Source organism: Oncorhynchus mykiss, chromosome 3, assembly GCF_057628025.1.
Source record: "Oncorhynchus mykiss isolate SJ-2025 chromosome 3, ASM5762802v1, whole genome shotgun sequence".
NCBI lineage: Eukaryota > Metazoa > Chordata > Actinopteri > Salmoniformes > Salmonidae > Oncorhynchus > Oncorhynchus mykiss.
Window position 1 is genome coordinate 53,807,634 of NC_143024.1, and position 24,151 is coordinate 53,831,784.

Below are 24,151 nucleotides of genomic sequence, written 5' to 3' on the forward strand. Positions count from 1 at the left end.
TCAAATCCATTCCCGCCATGCAGCCCACCCCTTCATCGCCGTTTCCGGTGTGCTGTGTACTAACTTCCTGTTTCTCTCCTGTAGATGAGAGCAGCGTCTCCCTCCTGCAGCTGATCGGGGACCCTCCCCCGGCTGAGATCACCAAGGTCTATGGCCCCGACAACAGCCCCGGCTACGTGTTCGGTCCCGACGCTAACACGGGCCAGCTGGCACGCGCCCATCTTCCCAGCCCCTTTTATCGGGACTTCTCCCTCCTCTTCAACCTGAAGCCCCAGTCCACCAATGGTGGCGTTATCTTCTCGGTCACAGACCCCTTGCAGCAGATCATGTATGTGGGTGTCAAGCTGTCGCCCGTGAAGGCAAACCGGCAGAACGTAATCTTCTACTATACGGAGCCCGACTCGCAGGAGTCGTACGTGGCGGCCACCTTCCCCGTGCACAATCTGGCTGACCAGTGGAACCGCTTCTCCATCTCCGTGCTGGACGACAAGGTCACCTTCTACATCAACTGCGACGACCAGCCCCAGGTGGTGCGCTTTGAGAGGTCCCCAGACGAGATGGAGTTGGAGTCTGGAGCCGGGGTGTTTGTGGGCCAAGCTGGAGGGGCCGATCCCAATAAGTTCCTGGTATGTATCATGCTATTATTGTATCTTTTGTTATCAGGGTCAGTGCCCATTGTGTTTCAACTTGGTCGATGTGGGAAATGAATACATTTCCTAGATTGATGGACTTGAAATGCAGTTCTACCCCAAACCCTGTCTTATATTTAACTTACAGATGACGGATCTTAATTTGATCCCTCTTTTGTGGCATTAGGAAATTCAAATGAGCCTTGTGAAACCCGCAGTTCTCTTTCTCTTAATGGAGTCATTCGGACCAGTGGGGCCATATTGGTCCATATTCCGTTAGTGTATCCATTGTCACATAATGAATGGTGTGAAAACCAATAATAGGCAACTGTTTGTGATTCCCTGGCTCATTTGGGCCATCAGAGGACATAATAGGGTTTCTAGCGAACCTAAGGTTACGATTGAACTGTCAAATTGTAGTTCAATCCTGGTCTAGGGTGGTCTAGCGGTTAGGGCCCATTGCCTTCAGCGCGCATATAGGCCTACTGTGTCAGTGTGAGTTCAATTCCGGCCTACGCCCTTCTGGCACAAATAACTCAATCCACCCGATTTTACAAGATTTAGTTACACATTTAAAACATGGACAGTCCATCAATATTTTACCCACGATCTTGATAAGAAATTACCATACCAGACTTTGATTTTAGGGCATGGCTTGCCGGCCAAAAATTCTGGATGCTTCCGGAAGCTTTTGTGCATGTGCGGATCATGTTCTGCGCATATTCTCAATACATAGAGAACAGGCTACTCAGATGAATGGTGCTTGTATAATAAAGTTGGGTCAAAGCTGTATCAATGTCTGCAAGATCACATAATGATCACAGTATTCTACCTAACAGAACCGAATATAATAGCATAGTATAACGTTACTGTAAGACAAAAACACCACCACATTTAATCAAGAATTATCATTCTTAAAGCTGCAATAGGTTACGCAACTCAATATTAAGGTGTTCTTAATGTTTTGTACACTGTGTATATCAGTGTCAGGGGCAAGTGGAATCAGAAATGAGACGGATCAGATTTTCTGTTTTGAAGAAGAGAATTGCATGTCCTCACGGCCAAGCTGAGTCCGGCGTGTGAAACGGTAACAGCCGTGCCTGGCTAATATCTAATAATATTTATTATGATAGATGTATTTTATATAGCGCCTTTCATTATACAGATACTCTCATACGCCCACAAACAAAGTACATCCTTTTTTTTTTTTTTTTTTTTTTTTTACAAATGTATGATTTGTATGATATGATTGCCCTCAATTGGCCTGCTTTAAATCAAAATATAAAAGTGGTCTAACCCTGACCATCCACCTTCTTAAACACCAAGTTTAATTATTGGACTTCACAGTGGGGGAGCAATAAGCTCCAGCTGGCCCTCCCTGCCACCCCTTGTAAGTCCTGTAGCTGACCCTTCGACCGTCGCTATGCAGAACCCAGCACAAACTGACAGGTGCCCTTGTAAGCAGAGGGTACAAGCAGACAGAGGCTCTGAGCACTAAGCACCAGTTGACCAGGCCGGTTGGTCTTTATTTATTTTTCAATGCATTGTTATCTAAGGCTGTTGCTCTCTCGTCATGCAGTAGATTGTAAGGTAACACTTTTAGTTTAGGGATCACGTAGTGGGCACCAATTTGCAGTTAAAGTGTGTATAAGTAACTAATTCAACTAGCTCTCACAGTTTAATATCAGAATTAGACGTTCATCCATGTTTCTCAAACGTTAACAACTTTCTATCGCAGGATTCGAACTTGCAAACGTTGGTCCTGGTCGTCCCCTAGATGGGAGACCAGATGCTGCTGAAAGGGGTGTTGGAGGGCCAGTAGGTGGCACTATTTCCTCTGGTTTAAAAAAATAGGATGCAGTCTTTCGGATGGGACGTTAAATGGGTGTCCTGACTCTCTGTGGTCACTAAAGATCCCATGGCACTTCGTAAGAGTAGGGGTGTTAACCCCGGTGTCCTGGCTAAATTCCCAATCTGGCCCTGATACCATCACGTTCACCTAATCATCCCTAGTTTACAATTGGCACATTCATCCCCCCTCCTCTCCCTCTCCTCAACCATTTCAAAGATTTTACTGAGTTTCAGTTCATATCAGGAAATAATTATTTTGAAATGAATGAATTATGCCATAATCTATGGATTTCACAACTGGGAATACAGATATGCATCTGTTGGTCACAGATGGTTTATGGTAGAGAAATGAACATCCGATTCTCAGGTGGACATTCCTCCAGTCAGCATGCCAATTGCACCCTCCCTGAAATCTGTGGCATTGTGTTGAATGACAAAACTGCACATTTTAGTGGCCTTTTATTGTCCCCAGCACAAGGTGCACCTGTGTAATGATCATGCTATTTCATCAGCTTCTCTATATGGCACACCTGTCAGGTGGATGGATTATCTTGGCAAAGGATAAATGCTCAGTAACAGGGATATAAACTATTTTAAGAGAAATACGTTTTTTTGTGCAGAAGGAATATTTTGGGGATCTTTTATTTCAGCTCATGAAACATGGGTTCAACACTTTACATGTTGCGTTTTATATTTTTGTTCAGTATACATTCAAATATATAAAGGCTAAGATGTAACATTTAGAGAATGGACTGGGATAATTGATCTTTGAAAATTTGATTTAAAAAAGTGAAAATGGGAACAGGTATAGCATACTGAAACACAGACGTTGTACATGCCTTTTGACAAATAATGCAGTATTGAATACCCATTTTTTTTTTCTCACTAAAATAGATATTTCTGTGCTGATTCATGACTTCTCAGACAGTATCGTAATTGGATTGTTTTACTTGCTGTTTTACTTGTTTTATGGCTTTACTTGTAAATTTAGACAGTCAGAACCTGTCTCTGACTAAATCGAGATAATTGGATGATTTAGGTCAAACGTGGTCAGAGGGAACAATGATCGTTTTAGTGTGAATGGGCAATCCAATAACCTCAAAGTGAGGGAGTTGTCTTTTTGTGCTTATTGACACAGAGTGATAGAGACATTAAAAAAGAGAGGGGCAGAGGTTAATTTCATGTCTGTGAAAAGTTTGTAGTCCTGCTCACGGTTGATTGATTTTGCTGAGCAATTATTGGACACGTCTTCAAGTACAACTCAGGGCATCGGAATGCTCAGAGAAAAGTCCCAAATAGCACTCCTTTGGCGTTTAGACAGCTCGGGCCATCTGTCCTATCTTGGCAAGACCAAATTAGGAGATTTAAACAGAAGTATTTGGCCAAATGTCAGGGCATAGTCTATTTTTCGTCTAAGCTGTGTAAAATGAATTGTTTCCTCTTTTTAAGACCGTTGTTAGAGACTTGCATTATCTGTAGACTCAATGAAGAGTTGAACCCTTAACCCTGTAATCAGAAGGTACAGGCCAGTTACAATGAATTACCTTTTGAGAGGAATATAGCCGTTCAAGTCAAATTTAGATAGTCCACGAGATTGGCATTATTGATAGTTTTGACAGATGTTAAAGCTATACATTTGTTTGTTGACACAGGCTCAAATTACAATAGAAACATAAATAATGGCGTAATACAACCATGATAAGTTAAATTGCACCTGGTTCCAGGACCGGAAGTAACAGGGGAAAATGAAAAGGCACGTATCCTGTACAGACTGGAGATAGCTTCATAGTGAAAAATGGGCTAATCAAATAAATGAAATACATGTCTTTGATAGCTACTTAGGGACATTGAATGCTCATGAACACAACTGTGGGCGTTCATCGAAAGAGAAGCTCATAACTAAGAGATATTTTATCAGTTTAAAACAGGGGTCTCCATCAGGTCGATAGCCCACTTATGAGTGGCTCGCCAAACAATTCAGGAAGTAAATGCAATTTTTAATGTTTTCCACCGCAAGCTGTCATAAACAACTCTCACAAATATCAGCTCCAGGCTACTATCTAATCAATGCAACATTGACATTATCCCACCCCTATTTAGCCACTATTGGCTTAAAAAGCCAAACCTAACACTATCTGCCAATTAATTTCCAGCAATATTGCCCCTGTCTGTGTGTTGCGTGCCTTTGTCTGTAACTCAGTGTGTAGCCAGTTGATGTGATAAGTCTTGTGGGTTGACAAAGACTTTCCCCAAAACCTTCTCAATTAACTCCAAAGTAAGCTTACCTGGCAGAAGTATATCATGAGTAAGTATTTCATTTGTGTATACTATTTGTTATTTGCACACTTTGCCATGAAATGAGCAGCAGCAGTAAAGAACCATTGCTAGGTCGACACATTCGTTACTCGCTAGATGCACAATTAAAGGGCCAGATGCCCTGTTAAAGGGGAATTATCCCCAAAAAATCAAAATATGTTAGTTTTCTTCCAAACCTAAAAAAAATTGTCTTCTGATCAGATTTACGCATTGACACGGACTCAAAACATCCAATTTAGCTTTTTCTTTATGAACAATTGTCATTTGGAGAGTGAAAAACAAAAAAATCATTTTGGAAAATATAATACATCATTTGGGTGTGGGGGATTTTATAGGGCCCCCTATGTTTATTAACTATTATTTTACCAGGTATATTGGCAGGAAACGGTGCACTACTTTCTCCTGTACACTAAGGACCTAGGGAAGAGTGCCTATTTGAAAGCTAGGAAAAAATGAGTAGCTCGTGACATCATTTTTAAAAGTATCTCACATGCTATAAAAGGTTGGAGACCCCTGGATTAATGGGAGTCATTGAAAGAGGCTATTGTGATGGCGAGTTTGATGGACTAAGACCACGGAGGATGACAGAGTGTCATATCAGAGGAGCCCTTTTCATTTCTCAACACTTGGGGCGGCTGTATTAAACCCCTCGGCTTCTCTCACGAGAGGGGGTTTTCCACCAGAAACCACCACACAGATCAGGGATGTATGTTTTAAGAGACAGGGCTTAAGAGGGAAGATAATGTGTGATGTGTTTGTTATTGTTTAGAGCAGGGCCAACGTGTGTGGGCTTAATGGGGGAGAAGAATGCTGACATGTGTACAGGCCATGTATTGACAACTGTGTGTGTGTGTGTGTGTCTGTGTGTGTGTCTGTGTGTGTGTCTGTGTGCTTGCATACGTGTGCTTGCCTCTGTATTTTCCTTCATAGGGGGTGATCGGGGAGCTGAGGGTCGTTGGAGACCCTCGGGCCGCTGAAAGACAGTGTGAAGAGGAAGGGGATGACTCGGATGCCGTAAGTGACCCTTGACCCGCTACCGATACAAAAACAGGTGCAACAGCTTAGCCAACAACTGTATAAGCACTAAGCAAGGTATAGGGAGGCTAAAACTTACAGTGAACTCTTGGGAACAAACAACCAGTTGTTTCTGTAGGAGTTGGAAATGCTACAGTACATCCCCAAGCCCTGTGATGTGTAGAAATATTCAAAGTTGCCATAGGTACACGATCTACGCAAATTAAGCATATTTGTTTAATATGTGTCAGTTAGTAATACATTTGGCTTGAATTGCATACGTTACATATTTTCGGCATAAATCCCATGTATTTCTGTGATGCATTACATGTTAGTTATCCATTTAGTATTAATAGCATACGTTAGTATGTATTAATAGCATACGCCTGTGTATTTCTGTGGTGTTTGGATGTTGTGTGCAATTAATGAAGGAACATTCCTCTTGATGCATTCACTAGGAACGAAACAGGAGCAAACAGGCTGACATGGGGAGGGACCAACCTGAACTTATCTAATAAGAAACACTTGTTTTTCTTAGTTTCCGTTGTAAAATGTTTTGCTACGATTTGTGCTAATGAATACACCCCTGGTGTCTCTCCTACCAGGCTTCAGGAGACGACGGAAGCGGTGACGAAAGGATACCGGACGAGGAGAAGAAAGGATCGGTATGATCATTTGACAAACATTTTATTGTTCACATTTGGTTGCCATCCACAAACAAGCACGTTCGTTCCATCTAAGCAGTCTTGTGTTTCCTGTTTCCTTTTGGGTCTACACTATTGGAGGCCATGATCTAAAACCAGGTTGTCTGTGATGTTTCAAAGTCACAGTTCGAACGGGACGGCTTGACTATGTACTGGTTGTAGGAAGTTTGGAAATGTCGCCATATGATGGGTTTTCACTACAATGTTCGCTCATAGTTGTTGTTGTGACTCCGTTGTAGGAAAATAGTTTGTGAATAATAGCTACATAATGAAGATGATGGATCTCTCTCTCTCTCCCCCCTCTCACTTTCTCCCTTAGGGTACATCCATATGGGACGCAAAGATACGAAAATACGTGTTGGTTGAAGATGTCAGACTGACAGTTACGGTACGTGCTCTGAAATCAATTTTACCTGTATTTGTTGGCGTTCACCCACAAGCATGTGAAATTATATCTTTTGATTTGTCAGCACCGCTCTTTCTTCTCGTGAGCAGCCCATTCCCTATATACTGTTGTGCACTATGTAAGGAACTATGTAGGGCACCCTATTCAAATGACACCCTGTCCTGTTCACTACTATAGTGCACTATATAGGGAATAGGGTGCCATTTGTGACGCAACCATCCGCGTCTTCGGATTTTAAACATATGGTCAACATGGAAACCGAGTTATCTGTAGGGAGCTGGATACGGTATAGGGAGGTGGTACGTTGTGGGGAATGTATATAGTCCGGTTTCTCTGCGGCGTATCACTTGGACAATGTCCTAAACTAACACAATCGTCGTCCATCTAGCTTAGTAGGACTCCGTAATACCTCTGTCAGTGCTGTTGTAGCTAATACCCCCCCAACAAAACAAAAAAATTCAGCGGGGGTCAAATTTTCAAACTCCTGGATATTTCTAAAAAAACGTTTGTATATTTTCCTAAAATAAAAAATTACCGATCCCACTGCAGTTCCCCAGCGACCCCGACTTTGAATACCACTTTTCTACAACAAGCAAATGTTGCAGCACAACCTCCGACCAACCTCCATACAACGCTGTGGAAGACAAAAGAGGAAACCAGATGTCTGGTCCAGGTCAGGGTGATGATATCTCCAAGGTTCTATTTTGTTATTTTGACTGCTTTCTCAATCAGACTTAAGTTGAGAGCACAGCAATAGAGAGGGATGCAACGGAAAGAGATGGTGGGGAATGTTGTGCCTGTAGCAGAGGTCTAAAACTCCCTTTTTGTCCTGCCAAGCCTTGTAGGTTCCACAGGGCTCTGGGTGCATGGGCTAACTTTGAAGCCTTGTGCCACTTGACAGTGGGGCTTTCCGCCCACCAGACAAGTGTTTATTATCATCGTATGGAACAGCTGTGGATTTGGATTTGGTTTCATTACATTGCTTAATGCCTGTCTGACTTCCGCTCAAGTTTGGACAAGCAAAGACGGAAATGCAGACACTTTTCCATTGTGTGACTGACGGCAGGTTTTAGCGTGATTGATGGACTTGCAAGTTGTCATCGTCACATGGTGCACTAAGGGCAGGAATGCAGTCAAATCCGCACTGCAGGAAAACGACAACATTGTTCCTGCACCATTAAAGGGCTGGTTATAAAGGGGCGGGAAGTGATGTTGACATGCAGGTTTACTACCGTGCAGGTTCTATTGAATATTCCACCCATACGCTTAGAAATGTTGAGGGTAAAAAAAAAAATTGGCAGGATGATCTACCTATTGTCAAGCTTAAGTCCCATTTTACAGTCATCTGGATGAAAGTGCATCTAATTTAATATTTCTTTTTTTTTAAGACCGCTCGTGACAGTGAAGTAAACATACTACTTATTTCATTTACATTTCTAATTCAATTGAGTCTCACAACTCATGTAGACTCTGGGATTAGGCATGTGTGTATTCGGAGTGCGAATCTGCTCTTTGTGCCATCTTTACCTTGTTTGCATCAACTTTGTGATCTAAATAGTTTAGTTCTTAGCACACAAGTTTCAATCTGCAAGTGCAAAATTGGGCTTGTGTCATCTATGGTTAAATTAAGTTGTGTTTTCAAATCAATCACCACCCGGAGCCTCATCTATACCCGCTCTCCTCACTCCCACCTCTCAGAAATTATGAATGCATGGGAGTATAAGTGTGTGTCTGTTTTATTACATATATCCCCTTGGATCGCTCATATAACACTCACCAAGCCATATTCTCCACATAGTTGACCTCAGGCCCTACAATAGGAAGAATGTTTGCCCATAGAGGAAACTGGTTAATGAAACAGTAAAGAATTCCATACCTTTTCTTTCACATGCCCCCCTCCTGCCGTCTATCCATCGTCCCACCCAGTGTTCCCCTCTCAGATTCCACTGGAGAAAAATACGAAACTTTTCACCTGGTGAAGAATGAGCTTAGAAAATGTGGGTGTTTGGTGTCATCTTCCTGAGTGGGACAAGTATGGAAATGGCCTCTTCTCTTCCACCCCTGCATATTCCCCTACCTCTAGAGCACTAGTGGGGATGTCAGAACTTTGCCAGTCCTTCCTTGTCTCTACTCCTTAACACACACACACCCAGACACAAACACACTGAAACACACCCACACACACTGACACACACTCAGACACCAGCTCCTCCACTCTATTATTTGACCCCTATCTGAAGAGCTGGAACCCAAAACGGGTCACATTCCTGTTGCCAGACGTGTTCCTCCCGACCAATATAATTGCTGCCTGTCGCCATCCCATCCGCACCCAGTGGGAGAACGTACGCCCACTGTCTCGCTCACTGAGAGAAGAAAGAAAAGGGGGATGGGAAGGAGGGGAGTCCAGACAATTGTCTTTCTTGGCCCCTTGACTCTCTTCCCATCCCCCTTCTCTAAGCTTGACACCTGTTATTTGATCAGCCCCCCCATGATCAATGTTAGTAGCTACCCTAACATTTTGCGGTGTAGTGAGTACATAAACTTATGCGGGGCACTACTACATATCTGCTCTTTTTATAGTTTTTGTCATCAGGTAAACCGTTGTGCATATTATATAACCTACATACGGACACTGTATTGTAGATGTGTGTATGTATGGGAAAACATAGGAACTTGTGCACTATACAACTCCCTATACCCTTCAGCTCAACTCACTGTTGTATGTTCATAATGACCACACATAAACGGCACGCCACCGTCAGAGCTACTTGCAACACCACTGTAGACGCTACCTCACAGAGGGGGAGAAAGTGTGTTTGCTTGGTCATGGGTATTCATTTGTTTATGGTAAGTGAACCTGAGCAGTTTAACAAGGTGTGCATAAAAATGAAATTACATAATGGACACCAGACACTGCTAGTCTGCCAAACATTAGCGCACTACCCCATAACAAAAATACAATTTCACAAAACAGATACATACATAGCTCCTTAAACTACAAATGGGCTGCCTTTTTGGCAATATTATGGAAGAGGGGAAGCCAACATTGAGTATTTAAGTACCAACTTTGTACCACAACATAAACATGTACTCTTTACATTTGGTCATTTTTGTGTGGGAACTACTGGTCAAATACCCATTAAGCAATACTAAGTCAGTTGGGAACTTTGAGTTTCCTTGGAGCTGGATATATTTTTATGTTTTCATTCTCCCAGCAATTTGGTTGTATTATCACCCGATAACAATTTTTAACATTAACTTGGCTACATCCCAAAACATGAACTCCATAAATGTCATTGTTTTCTTTGTTCGAGAACAACAAATACTCATGTCGCATTATTAGGGATTGTTATTCTTAGATTCTTACAAATAAATCAAGCATAGATTGGTAACTTTTTTGCTAATTTAACACACATAAATTACAGGGCATGAGACAAAAAGAATGGCATGCCTCAAAAAGAATGGCACAGATTGACCTCGGAGACACCGTGTCGGTGTGGTGCCCTCCCTGAAAGTCGTGAGAGGACAAATTTGCGCTGTGACTGATTGTCTAGAGGTGTTGGGCCAGTTAGCCTTGGATACTCCTCGACAGTCATGTTTTTCACCCGTGTTCTACCATTCTTCCGGGGCCCTCTCCTGCCTTGTCTTACTGTGCTGTGTGGTGGAAGCTGGAGGTCGGTATCTGCTCCGTGACAGAATGTCTAGATGTGCTTGGCTTGCTAGCCCAGGATAAACCCCCCTTGGTAGACTCGCCACCTGCGATTTCCTGGTCTACAGGGCCCGCTGCTGCTGGTCTACAGGGCCCTCTGCTGCCTCACTGTGCGGTAGCCTACTGCAATGTGACTGTGCGCATTGACCAGATCCACACACTGGGGGAAATCCCTGTCAGCACACACCTTCAGGGCTATTGAACACAGTGGGGTCCTAACTAAGGAACCAATGCTCGGGCACACACTTGGTTTCTGATTCTAGTAGACCAGTAGGCTACAGCTGAACATTTGTAGGGCATTTGATCTTTTAATTTGTTAACATTTTAATTGGTTAATTGTCTTTTTTTCTTGCGAATTGTTAGATTCAGTGGTTTAAAATGGGTGTTTTTGTGCTACAAATGGTTTTAATTGCTGCTTATCTGGTGTATGGCGCATTGCATAGTCTGTTATCAAAAACAATCTCATCTCCTTACCCCAAAGATACCGCCAAACCCTACTTTGACTGATAGTACAGCAGATTTTATCTTTCAGAGAGGTTTGATTGTGTCACCATTTGATTCCTACTGTGACATGCTCATTAAACTTTCCCATCTACAGTGTTTGTTAAAAACTGTGTTTATTGTATCAGATTACTTGAGTTTGGATTATTTTAAATCTTCTAAGTGTAGAGAGAATTTAGGAAGCAACAAATCAAGGTGTTTAATTATTCTTCTGCTCTTGGTGTCACGAAACATTCACCTGAACCCACTCCTATTGGCTATGGATGAACTTCCAATACTGTGCCATAGCTGGGGAAATCTTATTAAACTGTTTCAGCAAGGGCTGCCGATCTGAAGTTTCATTGTTGTTTCCGGACATGTAGGGAGTCGTGCCAGACCTTAAGATCTTGGTTGGGGGTCCGGGTATGTATGTGTTTATGTGAATATATATGTATATATAATTTGTAGAGGAAAGTAGTATGTATATCGATATGTGTGTGTGTCTATATTATTATGTGTATGTATATTTGTATTTTTATTGTTGTGTGTATGTCAGTGGGGGCTGCAGTGGGGGATGGTTGGGGCGGGGTAGCGTGGGTGGCGTCGGACAGCTGGAGATCATGTTTGTGTTTGCCGTTCCACTGGTTCCGCTCCGGTCGTTGTCGTGGGCCCGTACTCCCTGGTTGGGGTGCAACCATCCTCCTGTGGTGTACATGTGTATCGTGAGAGGTTGGTGGCTCATTGGTTATGAGGGGCGGGCTTGTGGTGGTGGCTGGAACAGAATTAGTGGAATGGAATCAAGTATATGGTTTCCCTGTGTTTGCTTCGTTTCGGCCACTATGAGCAGCCTCCACTGGGTGGGTGGGTGTGTGTGTGTGTGCATATATATGTATATATCATTATTATTTGTTTGTATGTACAGTACCAGTCAAAAGTTTGGGCACACCGACTCATTCAAGGATTTTTCTTTATTTATGTATTTGGGGTAGCAGCCTCTAAGGTGCAGGGTTACGTAACTGGGTGGAAGCCGCCTATTTAAGTCGGATGGCTTTGAGATAGAAGCTGTTTTTCAGTCTCTCTGTCCCAGCTTTGATGAACCTGTACTGACCTCGCCTTCTGGATGATAGCGGGGTGAACAGGCAGTGGCTCAGTTGGTTGTTGTCCTTGATGATCTTTTTGCCCTTCAGAAAGCACAACCCTCTGAAGAGCCCTGCAGTTTCGGCGGTGCAGTTGCCGTACCAGGCATTTATACAGCCCGACAGGATGCTTTCAATTGTGCATCTTTAAAAGTTTGAGGGTTTTAGGTGCCAAACCAAATTTCTTTAGCCTCCTGAGGTTGAAGAGGCACTGTTGGGCCTCCTTCACCACACTGTCTGTGTGGGGTGGACCATTTCAGATAGTCAGTGATGTGTATGACGAGGAACTTGAATATTTTCCCCTGCTCCACTGCGGTCCTGTCGATGTGGATAGGGGCGTGCTCCCTCTGCTGTTTCCTGAAGTCCACGATCAGCTCCTTCGTTTTGTCAACATTGAGTGAAAGGGTATTTTCCTGGCACCACACTCCCAGGGCACTCACCTCCTCTCTGTAGGCTGTATCGTCATTGTTGATAATCAGTCCTACTACTGTAGTGTCGTCTGCTAACTTGATGATTGAGTTGGAGGCATGCATGGCCATGCAGTCATGGGTGAACAGGGAGTACAGGAGGGGGCTGAGCACGCACCCTTGTAGGGCCCCTGTGTTGAGGATAAACTCAGTCACTGTATCAGTGTATTTGTCAATGTTATTTTCAGAGGCTACCCGGAACATATCCCAGTCCGCATGATCAAAACAATATTGAAGCGTGGATTCTGATTGGTCAGACCAGCATTGAGTAGTCCTTAGCAAGGGTACTTCCTGTTTGAGTTTCTGCCTATAGGAAGGGAGGATCAAAATGGAGTTATGATTTGCTGAAGGGAGGGCAGGGGGAGGGCCTTGTAGGCATTCTGGAAGTTGGAGTAGCAGTGGTTGAGTGTTTTAGCAGTGTGAGTATTACAGTACAGTCAATGTGTCGATAGAACTTCGCTTGCGTTTTCCTCAAATTTTCTTTGTTTAAAATTCCCAGCTACAAAAAATGCGGATATGTTGTTTCCAGTTTGCATGAAGTTCAGTGAAGTTCTTTGAGGGCCGTCGTGGTATCAGCTTGAGGGGGAATATACACGGCTGTGACTATAACCAAAGACAATTCTCTTGGGAGATAATACGGTCTGCATTTGATTGTGAGGTATTCTAGGTAAGGTAAACAAAAGGACTTGAGTTTCTGTATGTTATCACGAAACATACACCCCCACCTTTCTTCTTCCCGGAGAGTTATTTTTTCCTGTTGGCGCAATATACTGAGAATCCAGCTGGCTGTATTCTCTCAAAGACTAGAGAGCCATGTTTCCGTGAAACCGAAAATGTTACAATCACTGATGTCTCTCTGGAAGGAGATTCTCGGCCTGAGCTTGTCTACTTTATTATCCAGAGACTGAACATTAGCGAGTAATATACTCAGAAATGGTGGATGGTGTGCTCAGGACAAGAAACATCACTGTGTTTCACTTTGTATTGACTTATCGAAGTCCTTCGACACTGTTGACCATGCCCTGCTGTTGTATAGACTTAAAAAGGTTGGTTTAGTGTTGAATCATTGATTGGATTGGTTCCAAAACTACCTATCTGACAAAACAGTGTGTAGCACAGGAGGGTATAAAATCGGAGTTTCGAAGGCTTACGAAAGGAGTTCCCCAGGTCTGATCCTTTTTATACTGTATATACATTATATAGGGAAGACTTGACTCTGCCAGTATCCATCTGTATGCGGGTGACACAATTATTTATCCTGTCACATTCTGTCACTAATATTGAGATGGCTTTTCAGGACTTTTGATGCAGGAAAACTAAACGTATGGTTTTCACTTCACTGAAGGTAAACAGATGTAGTCACTTGCCAGGGCAGCAAATTGATAGGGTCAACTCTTTGGGATTTGGTTAGATGAAAATATGAGTTTTAAACCGAACATTTGATAACTTGACCCAGAAACTGAAATTGGGGGTTTTATTTTAAGAACAAATATTATTTTTCATTGTCAGTCAGTCAAAGGATGTTGTTCAAAGCACTTTTTTGTCGGTGCTGAATTTTATGGTGAAATTATTTATATCCAGGTCTCGGCAAGTACCTTAAACTCTGGACACATTTATCACAAATACTAGATCACTCACGCATCACTGTGATTTGGATGCCATGGTGCAATCAGTTTAGGCTCCTCAGAGGAGGAAGGGGAGGACCATCCTCCTCCATTATCATTTTTATTTAAAACTATGCTAAATATAATCACGTCACCAAATAATTGATTAAAACAAAATGTTTTGCAATGAAGGTCTACAGTAGCCGCAACAGCACTCTGTAACTATGACAACTTCCGGAGGACGTCCTCCAACCTATCAGAGCTCTTGCAGCATGAACTGACATGTTGTCCACACCATATCAAAGGATCAGAGAATTAATCTAGTACTGAAGGCTAGCACAGCAGTGCATAAAATGTGGTGAGTAGTTGACTCAGAGGGAAAGATAATAGATGAACAGTTTAGAACAAATTATTTTCTTCCAAAATAAAGAAGGAAGAGATTTCACTTTGTTTCACTTAATTAGCTAGCAAATACAGCTAGCTAGTTTAGCCTACTCAAACACCCTGCTCAATCAGGGATGCTATGTTAGCTCGCTGGCTATGATTATCCAACAGAACACTGGAACGCTTCTAAGTCAAGGTAAGCTTTTGGGTTTTACAAATGTATTGCTACCCGGACCCGCCGGTGTAAGTGCTAAACTGCTTACTGACGACACTGTAACGTTACTGCGTAATTGTAGCAGATTTACTAACGCGTTAGTTCTGTTAGCTATGTTGACTATGACTTTACTTAAGCTAATATGGTGACAACAATGTAGATTGTGTGTAGCAGTTATGATATTGTTTGGCTTGGAAAAGTGTTGTGCAATGACGTCCGCAGGTGAGAGGAGGAGAGTGCAAAGGAATACAACATGGCTGTTATGAAAGTGAACTGTGTACACGTGATCAAGGGTGTATCCATTTTGCCGATTCTGTTGAAAAACATTTCTTAAACAGAGCAAAACAGGGATAAACATACCTGAATTCAATAGAAAATCTTGTTTGCAACTGTTGGATAAATGATTACATCGTATATCAGATACATACAGATAAGACCAACATTGCGCCAACAGAGATGGTCTCCTCGCTTCGCGTTCTTAGGAAAATATGCAGTGTTTAGTTTTTTTAATGTATTATTTCTTACACTGTTACCCCAGGACATCTTAATTCTTACTACATACAGCCGGGAAAAACTATTGTATGTAAGAGTAACGTCATCTTACCAACATTACAACCAGGAATATGACTTTCCCGAAGCGGATCCTCTGTTTGGACCACCACCCAGGAAAATGGACCGGATCCCAGCAGGCGACCCAAAACAACGGCACCGCAGACGGAATGGTCTTCTGGTCAGGCTCCGTAGACGGGCACATCTCTCACCGTTCCCGAGTACACTATTCACCAATGTCCAGTCTCTTGACAACAAGATAGACGAAATTCGAGCAAGGGTTGCCTTCTAGAGAGACATCAGAGATTGTAACATTCTTTGTTTCACGGAAACATGGCTCACTCGGGATACGTTATCAGAGTCGGTATAGCCACACGGTTTCTTCACGCATCGCGCCGAGAGAAACAAACATCTCTCTGGTAAGAAGAAGGGCAGGGATGTATGCCTTATGATTAACAAGTCGTGGTGTTATCATAACATACAGGAACTCAAGTCCTTTAGTTCACCTGACCTAGAATTCCTTACAATCAAATGTCAACCGCATTATTTTCCAAGAGAATTTCTTTCGATTATAATCGCGGTTGTGTGTACGCTGATTCGGTGAGCGAGTTTATTAGCAAGTGCATCGGTGATGTTGTACCCACGGTGACTATTAAAACATTCCCCAACCAGAAACCGTGGTTGGCAGCATTCACGCAAAACTGAAAGATCAAACAACTGCTTTTAATCACGTCAAGGCAACCAGAAACATGACCGAATACAAACAGTGTAGCTACTCCCTCCGCAAGGCAATCAAACAAGCTAAGCGTCAGTATAGAGACAAAGTAGAGTCGCAATTAAACAGCTCAGACACGAGTCGTATGTGGCAGAGTCTACAGTCAATCACGGATTACAAAAAGAAACCAGCCCCGACGCGGACACTTGTGTCTTGCTCCTAGACAAACTAAACAACTTCTTTGCTCTCCTTCACCGCAGCCAACGTGAGTAAAACATTTAAACGTGATAACCCTGGCAAGGCTGCCGACCCAGACGGTATCCCTAGCCGTGTCCTCAGAGCATGCGCAGACAAGCTGGCTGGTGTGTTTACAGACATATTCAATCAATTCTTATCCCAGTCTGCTGTTCCCACATGCTTCAAGATGGCCACCATTGTTCCTGTTCCCAAGAAAGCTAAGGTAGCTGAGCTAAACAACTATCACCCCGTTGCACTCACTTCCGTCATCATGAAGTGCTTTAAGAGACTAGTCAAGAATCATATCACCTCCACCCTACCTGACACCCTGCCCTAACAAGAGGAATACCAATGTAAGAATGCTGTTCATCGATTACAGCTCAGCATTTAGCACCATAGTACCCTCAACTCGTAAATAAGCTCCAGACCCGCTCTGTGCAGCTGGGTCCTGGACATTGACGGGCCGCCCCCTGGTGGCCCAGGTAGGAAACATCTCCAGCCTGCTGATCCTCAACACTGGGGCCCCACAAGGGTGCGTTCTCAGCCCTTTCCTGTACTCCCTGTTCACCCATGACTACGTGGACTGCACGCCTCCAACTCAATCATCAAGTTTGCAGACGACACTACAGTGGCAGGCTTGATTACCAACAATGACGAGACGGCCACAGGGAGGAGGTGAGGGCCCTCGGAGTGTGGTGTCAGGAAAATAACCTCACCGGGGGCAAACTACCTGCCCTCCAGGACATCTACACCACCCGATGTCACAGGAAGGCCAAAAAGATCATCAAGGACAACAACCACCTGAGCCACTACCTGTTCACCCCGCTATCATCCAGAAGGCTAGGTCAGTACAGGTGCATCAAAGCTGGGGACCGGGAGACTGAAAAACAGCTTCTATCTCAAGGCCATCTGACTGTTAAACAGCCATCACTAACATTGAGTGGCTGCTGCCAACATACTGACTCAAATCTCTAGCCATTTTAATAATAAAAAATTGGATGTAATAAATATATCACAAGTCACTATAAACAATGCCACTATATAATTGTTACATACCCGACATTACTCATTTCATGTGAACAGCTGAAGTGGGAGGTTTACATACACTTAGGTTGGAGTCATTAAAACTTGTATTTCAACCACTCCACAAATGTCTTGTTAACAAACTATAGTTTTGGCAAGTCGGTTAGGAAACCTACTTTGTGTATGACACAAGTTTTTTTCCAATAATTGACATAAGACAGGGAATTTTTACTAGGATTAAATGTCAGGAATTGTGAAAAACTGAGTTTAAATGCATTTGGCTGAGGTATATGTAATCTTCAGATTTCAACTGTATAAACTGTACTCTATACCATCTTGTAAAGGAATGGTAGTTGTTGTGAAATTGTTAGATGACATGTTAGATATTACTGCACAGTCGGAACTAGAAGCACAAGCATTTCGCTACACTCGCATTAACATCTGTTAACCATGTGTATGCGACCAATAAAATTTGATTTGAAGAGTGTGCAATGCAGTTTGCAATGTGTTACTGTTTGTCGATGTCTGTCACCTTACATTTTTCTCTCGACCTGTGTGCACCTACATTGTAAACTTTTTATTCATAAGCTATGTTGTAACAACCTAATGATGTGTATAGGACAAATTTGAGTATCATGTTGTAGCCTAAACCTATCGCTGTTACAATCAACTGGGGGAATGGAATATGAATGAAAGTCATCTAATATGCTGTAATAGACACAAGGCCATGCTCATGAAAAAAAATTCCACTGACCGCTACTGCGTGCAATGGACCTCTCTCTCCTCCTGGCTAAATCACTGATGCACTTTTGTGTACAAAGCATTGATCGGGCAACTCCCTTTGTATTTCGGTTCCTTTCTGACCAGATCAGTCACTCAATACATTCTTCGTTAAGAGTTGCTTGATAATTGCTCGACAGCCATTTTCAAGTCTGTAACTAGGCTACTCAAGAACATTCAATGTCATCTTGGTAAGAAACTCCAGGCCTTCTGTTTAAGGTTATTGTCCTGCTGAAAGGTGAATTTGATGACAGGCATACCCATAACATGATGCAGCCACCATCATTCTTGAAGCGGGGTGTGTCATGTTGGATTTGCCCCACACACAACGCTTTGTATTCAGGACAATTAATTTCTTTAATTTCTTTGACACATTTTTTTGCAGCTTTACATTAGTGCCTTATTGCAAACAGGATGCCTGTTTTGGAATATTTTATTCTGTACAGGCTTCCTTCTTTTCACTTTGTCATTTAGGTTAGTATTGTGTACTAACAACAATGTTGTTGGTCCATCCTCAGTTTTCTCCTCTCACAGCAATTAAACACTGTAACTGTTTTAAAGTCGCCATTGGCCTCATGGTGGAATCTCTGAGCGGTTTCTTTCCTCTCCGGAAACTGAGTTTGGAAGGATGCCTGTGTTTTTGTAGTGAATGGGTGTATTGATACACCATCCAAAGTGTTATAACTTCACCATGCTCAAAGGGATATTCAATGTCTGCTATTTTTATTTTTACCCATCTACCAATAGATGCCCGTCTTTGCGAGGCATTGGAATACCTTCCTGGTCTTTGTGGTTGAATCTGTGTTTGAAATGCACTGCCAAACTGAGGGACCTTACAATTATCTGTATGTGTGGGGTACAGAAATGAGGTAGTCATTCCAAAGTCATGTTAAACACTATTTTTGCAGACCGAGTGAATAGATGCAACTTCTTTTGTGACTTGTTAACCAAATGTATACTCGTGGTCTAATTTAGGCTTGCCATAAGAAATGGGTTGAATACTTATTGACTCAAGACATTTCATGTTTTATTAATTTGTACACACAATGGACATTGAATGGGTGTGAATACATTCTAAAGGCACTCAATGTATTAGCCATTTGAGAATGATTTGTTGCTGCATTTGGCCATTCTACACCATTTGATAGCACCATATCACACTAGGGTTATAAGAACTGAACCGATGGACATGGGGTCATGACATTTGGTATGTAAAACGTATGTATATGTCCTTAGAAGTTTATCTGCTGCATTCAAAGATAACCAACCTACAGCACTAGGCTGAACTTCACTTGCATCCTTGCTTCATCCTGGTGGTAATGAGAGAGAAACATGGTAATGCTTTCACTGATTGCACATAAAAGGTCCACATGATAGAGTGCTTGCTTTGTTATGCAACTGATCTTGTGTCCTTTCTGTCATTCTGTGAACCCCATTCATTGCTGCTCACACCTATATATATTTATTCGTTTTTTTTTCTCTTTGGATCCCATCTGGATGTAGTTTTATGTTGTTGTTTTTTTAATGTTGTTTTACCGTCTACCTCCAGACTACTCCAACGTCATCACGCCCCATTCAACAGCCCCCGGTGACCCGGAAACAACCAGAGGTGTCTCCTAAGAAAGAGAGGGGTGAGTTCTATAGGTCCTAGTCTAGACAAGGCAGACTGTGTGGGTTTACAAGACCACTAGTCTCGTTGTTAATAATATTAATATATAATTTATGTTATTGATTTGTTTTACATGCATCTGTATTATGTTTTCATGTAGTAACAGTGGCCACTGATAAATATTGACATTCACCAAATTTGACATGAAGGTTACTAAAATACTACAGGTGTTTTTACATTAAGCCATGTCTTTATAACATTGCTTTACAGAACAATTGATGTGATGTTTTGTAGGCATGGAAGTAACTGCTGACAAGTATTACATTTAGGGATGTCAAAGTTAACTCGTTAATCGCATCGTCATTTCTTCACGCAAGGACACTTTTAAGGGAACATGTTTTCGCACAGACCCTTTTAAGCCCAACACACAACATGCTCTGTCTGTCTCTACTGTGGTACTTCAACAGCCACTATGCGTGCAGCTTTGAGCAACCATTTTGAAGGAAGATTAACCTGAAGTTAAATCATACACATTCCCATTTCTTTACATAACATCAAAAACATCCGAGCTGCAAGTGTAACGGATGTGAAACGGCTAGCTTAGTTAGCGGTGGTGCGCGCTAAATAGCGATTCAATCGGTGACGTCACTTGCTCTGAGACCTTGAAGTAGTAGTTCCCCTTGCTCTGCAAGGGCCGCGATGGGTAACGATGCTTCGAGGGTGACTGTTGTTGATGTGTGCAGAGGGTCCCTGGTTTGCGCCCGGGTATGGGCGAGGGGACGGTCTAAAGTTATACTGTTACACCAGCTCTCTCGCATTGGCCTTGAGACACACGCATTTGAGCCTCTTCTCACGATCACACGCCACACCTCTATCTCACGCATTGAAAAGTACTGTTTTTAAGTCCATTGTCTTGTGCGTTAACTTTTCAAATGTGCTTCAAATCATTTTGAAATAGCATCTGCAACAACACCCGCGGAACCTCTATCATAACCTGTCTTGCCCCAGCACTGTGAACCATGGCACATTGAAGCATTTGATTGGTCTCGTTATGTTAGGGATAGGATGTGCGTTTTAAATAACCCCCCCTCAAGATTAGAGTGGAGTTGAATGGAGGGGGGAACGTTCTCCGCTGAGTTTATAGAACTGTAAAACATTTTTTTTAAAGCAGCACGGTAGCGCTGTTTTATGTACAATGTCAACTAAATGAGGTTGCTGTTACTCCCATGCCTTTTGCAGAATGCAGCCTTTTGACAGCATGTCCTAAAGTCAACTTAATACACATGTATTAGTCCCCTCGTTTGGTGATTGGTGTTTAAGCTGTGATCATGAAAAGGCAGCAGACAGTCTGTTTTAAGCAGGGGAGTTTTGTAGGGTGACCTGATTTGTAACTGTGAAAATAATTTTGTCAGACAGATTGGGAACCCAAAAGTGTAAATGTGATTCTAGAAGGGGGACAATACATATAGACATTATTTGGTTAGGGTGTAGGGGCAGATTTATGTAGTCTTGTCTTGAGATTTGATTATTTATTTACTTTATTTAGTCTGATCAGCTGAACAATTCTCATTCTTAACAAAGAACACTTCTGTTATTCCCCAAACTTTTATTATTCCAATTTTGCCAGCGTCTAATATGCCTACTTGTGCCTTTGAAAATGAATTGTATGAATCTATGTATTTTTGCAGCCATTCGTGGACAGTTTTGAATAAGCATTGGATATTAAATGCTCCAGGCCATTTTAGGTTTGTGCACATGCTAGGCAGAGATGGCGGAAGGGGACTCACAACTCATAAACACATTGTATATTGTGGCTATGTAGATTAAGATGATGGCAAGGATCTTCAACTACTAGGCATAAACCACCTGAATATTGATATTCATTTTTGAAGGTTGTAATGATTGAGAAGTTAATTGTTATAACAAGAACATTTTCAAACGCCCAGCACTTCGCTAACCCTCCTGGAGTACAAATAAAAAATAAATACAAATAAATGGAGAGCAAGCAGGATTTTCTTCCAGGCTGATTTTAATAATTCACCAAAATTACGAAATGTTTGTGTCCTTACCTAGAAAGCAGTCTATGTACAAGGAGACTGCAATCTATAATGTGGTTACCCACTCACTGCCATCAACCATTAGTATTTCATGTGCAGAGCATTCCCACTGACCTTCCCACTGCTTCTCCATTTGCCTGTCTCCTCATCTAATTTCATTACGGTCTGAATAAAGTGTCAAAACACCTAAAAAAAAATACTTGACATTTTATCCCTCAAAAGTCGCTAAGTAACGAAGTCGTCAACATTTAATATTCAAAGCTTTCTGAATACACGTGACCTGTGTTTTTTTCCCCCACTCTGGTTGTAGGCCTAAGCCATGTAAAAAATACATAGAATTGCAGGAAATTAGCTTCAAAATGTTACAGACCCCCTTCTAGGCTAAATCTCACTCCAAGCGTTCTTAAAAAGTTGCCAGCCCTGCATCATTTGTACAGAAGTAGCTCGCTAGTTATGCTAACGAAAGCTAGCTAGCTAACCAAAATAATGTTTACAATGTCTCTTGAATGTCTTTTGATTCAACTAACTTCCCACAATGTCAAAAGATTTAAGCAAATTATAGAGTATTGGTCGACAAAAGGGTACTGTGGTTCTGGTGTTATACTTTGTATTCCACGTTACAGAGAAGCTTATCAGGAACACAACACGTTATTCCATGAGGATAGGACTTATCATGGCTGAGATATATTATCCTATTATCAAGTTATCGAAAATGTCAGAAAGGTTGCCGACAGGTCAATGCTAGTCCCTAGTCAATAATTGCACCAAATCACCAGTTTTGGATTCTTAAATTCAACACATTTTGTCCAATATCTCAAGATATGTTGTCATGAAATGTTCAGGGCTGATGTAGAACACTGAGATTAATATTGAAGTAACTTTGATTAAATACTATATTATGCAAATTAGAGCAGTTATTATTCAAATTAGGCAGTACGGAATAAATAATTAATAATTTAACCCCAATATTTTAAGGTAGGGTGTTCATATTATTAACAAATCTTCATGCTTTATGCAAAACAGAGTTTGTAACAATTTATGAAATTAGAATACAACTTTTTATACAATTGTATGCAAATTAGATACAAAATATCATAGCATGTTAAGCCCATTCATTTAAAGTAAGGTGATTATATTATTAACATGTATTGAGTACTAAAAATTACTGTTCATATAAGGAAATCAGTCAATTGAAATAAATTCATTATTTATTAATAAATTAATATAAAAATCCATGAATTTCACATGACTGGGCAGGGACACAGTGTTGGGTGGGCCTTGGAGGGCATAGGCCCACCGAGTGGGGAGTCAGACCCAGACAATCAGAATACGTTTTTCCCCACAAAATGGCTTTATTACAGACAGAAATACACCTCAGTTTCATCAGCTGTCTATGTGGCTGGTCTCAGATGATCCCGCAAGTGAAGAAGCTGGATGTGGAGGTCCTGGGCTGGCGTGGTTACACGTGGTCTGCGGTTGTGAGGTCGGTGGGACGTACTGCCAAATTGTCTAAAATGACGTTGGAGGTGGCTTATGGTAAAGAAATTAACATAAAATTATGGAGTTGCATTTCATTGTACCCAGCACAAGGTGCACCTGTGTAATGATCATGCTGTTTAATCAGCTTCTTGATATTCCACACCTGTCAGGTGTATGAATTATCTTGGCAAATGAGAAACGCTCATTAACAGAAATATAAACACATTTTTGCATGCAATTTGAGAGAAATAAGCTTTTTGTGCATAGGGAACATTCCTGAGATATTTAATTTCAGTTCTTGAAACATGGGACCAACATTTTACATGTTGTTTTTTAAATTTTTGTTCAGTATGGATAGTCAAGGATTTGTTTTGTATTATTCTACAAAGTCTTAGAAAAAACATAGGCCTGTTGGCTATTTTCGTAAAAACATTTCAGTGTAATCCATTTGATAAAGTTTATTTCTAGATTTGTTTAGTAGTCGAGTTCTAGTAATTAATAAAGTCCTGTTAAAGCTTCTTTTGACAAAGTAGAAACAAGAAGGATGATAATATAACCAGCCAGGTGCATAGGTTAAATTATTTGCCCTATTCCTAAACAAAAGCATTAACAATTGTAAAGGATGAATTGTGTGGAAATATATTCATGACAAGATATAAAAAGTCATTTGTTGATTGTATTGTGCCCGCATATGCCTGCCTTTGAGTTTATTTATTTTTACAGGGACAGTGCACATAATCAACGTTTCAGTAAAAGTGCCGGTTTTAGCTAGCCAGCTAATTTTTGAA

The 24,151-nt window shown here is 41.7% G+C and overlaps 1 protein-coding gene across 5 annotated transcripts in view; it reads left to right on the forward strand.

The window, feature by feature from the left end:
• The window catches only part of LOC110519975 (uncharacterized), a 177,557-nt gene that overhangs the window by 95,259 nt on the left and 58,147 nt on the right, over positions 1-24,151 (forward strand). For all 5 annotated transcript variants that reach the window (XM_021596908.3, XM_090229529.1, XM_090229528.1 and 2 more), the window contains 5 exons: positions 85-626; positions 5,727-5,810; positions 6,416-6,475; positions 6,834-6,902; positions 19,768-19,849. In XM_021596908.3, the coding sequence (XP_021452583.3) occupies positions 85-626; positions 5,727-5,810; positions 6,416-6,475; positions 6,834-6,902; positions 19,768-19,849 (837 nt within the window). The remainder of the gene's footprint in view (positions 1-84; positions 627-5,726; positions 5,811-6,415; positions 6,476-6,833; positions 6,903-19,767; positions 19,850-24,151) is intronic.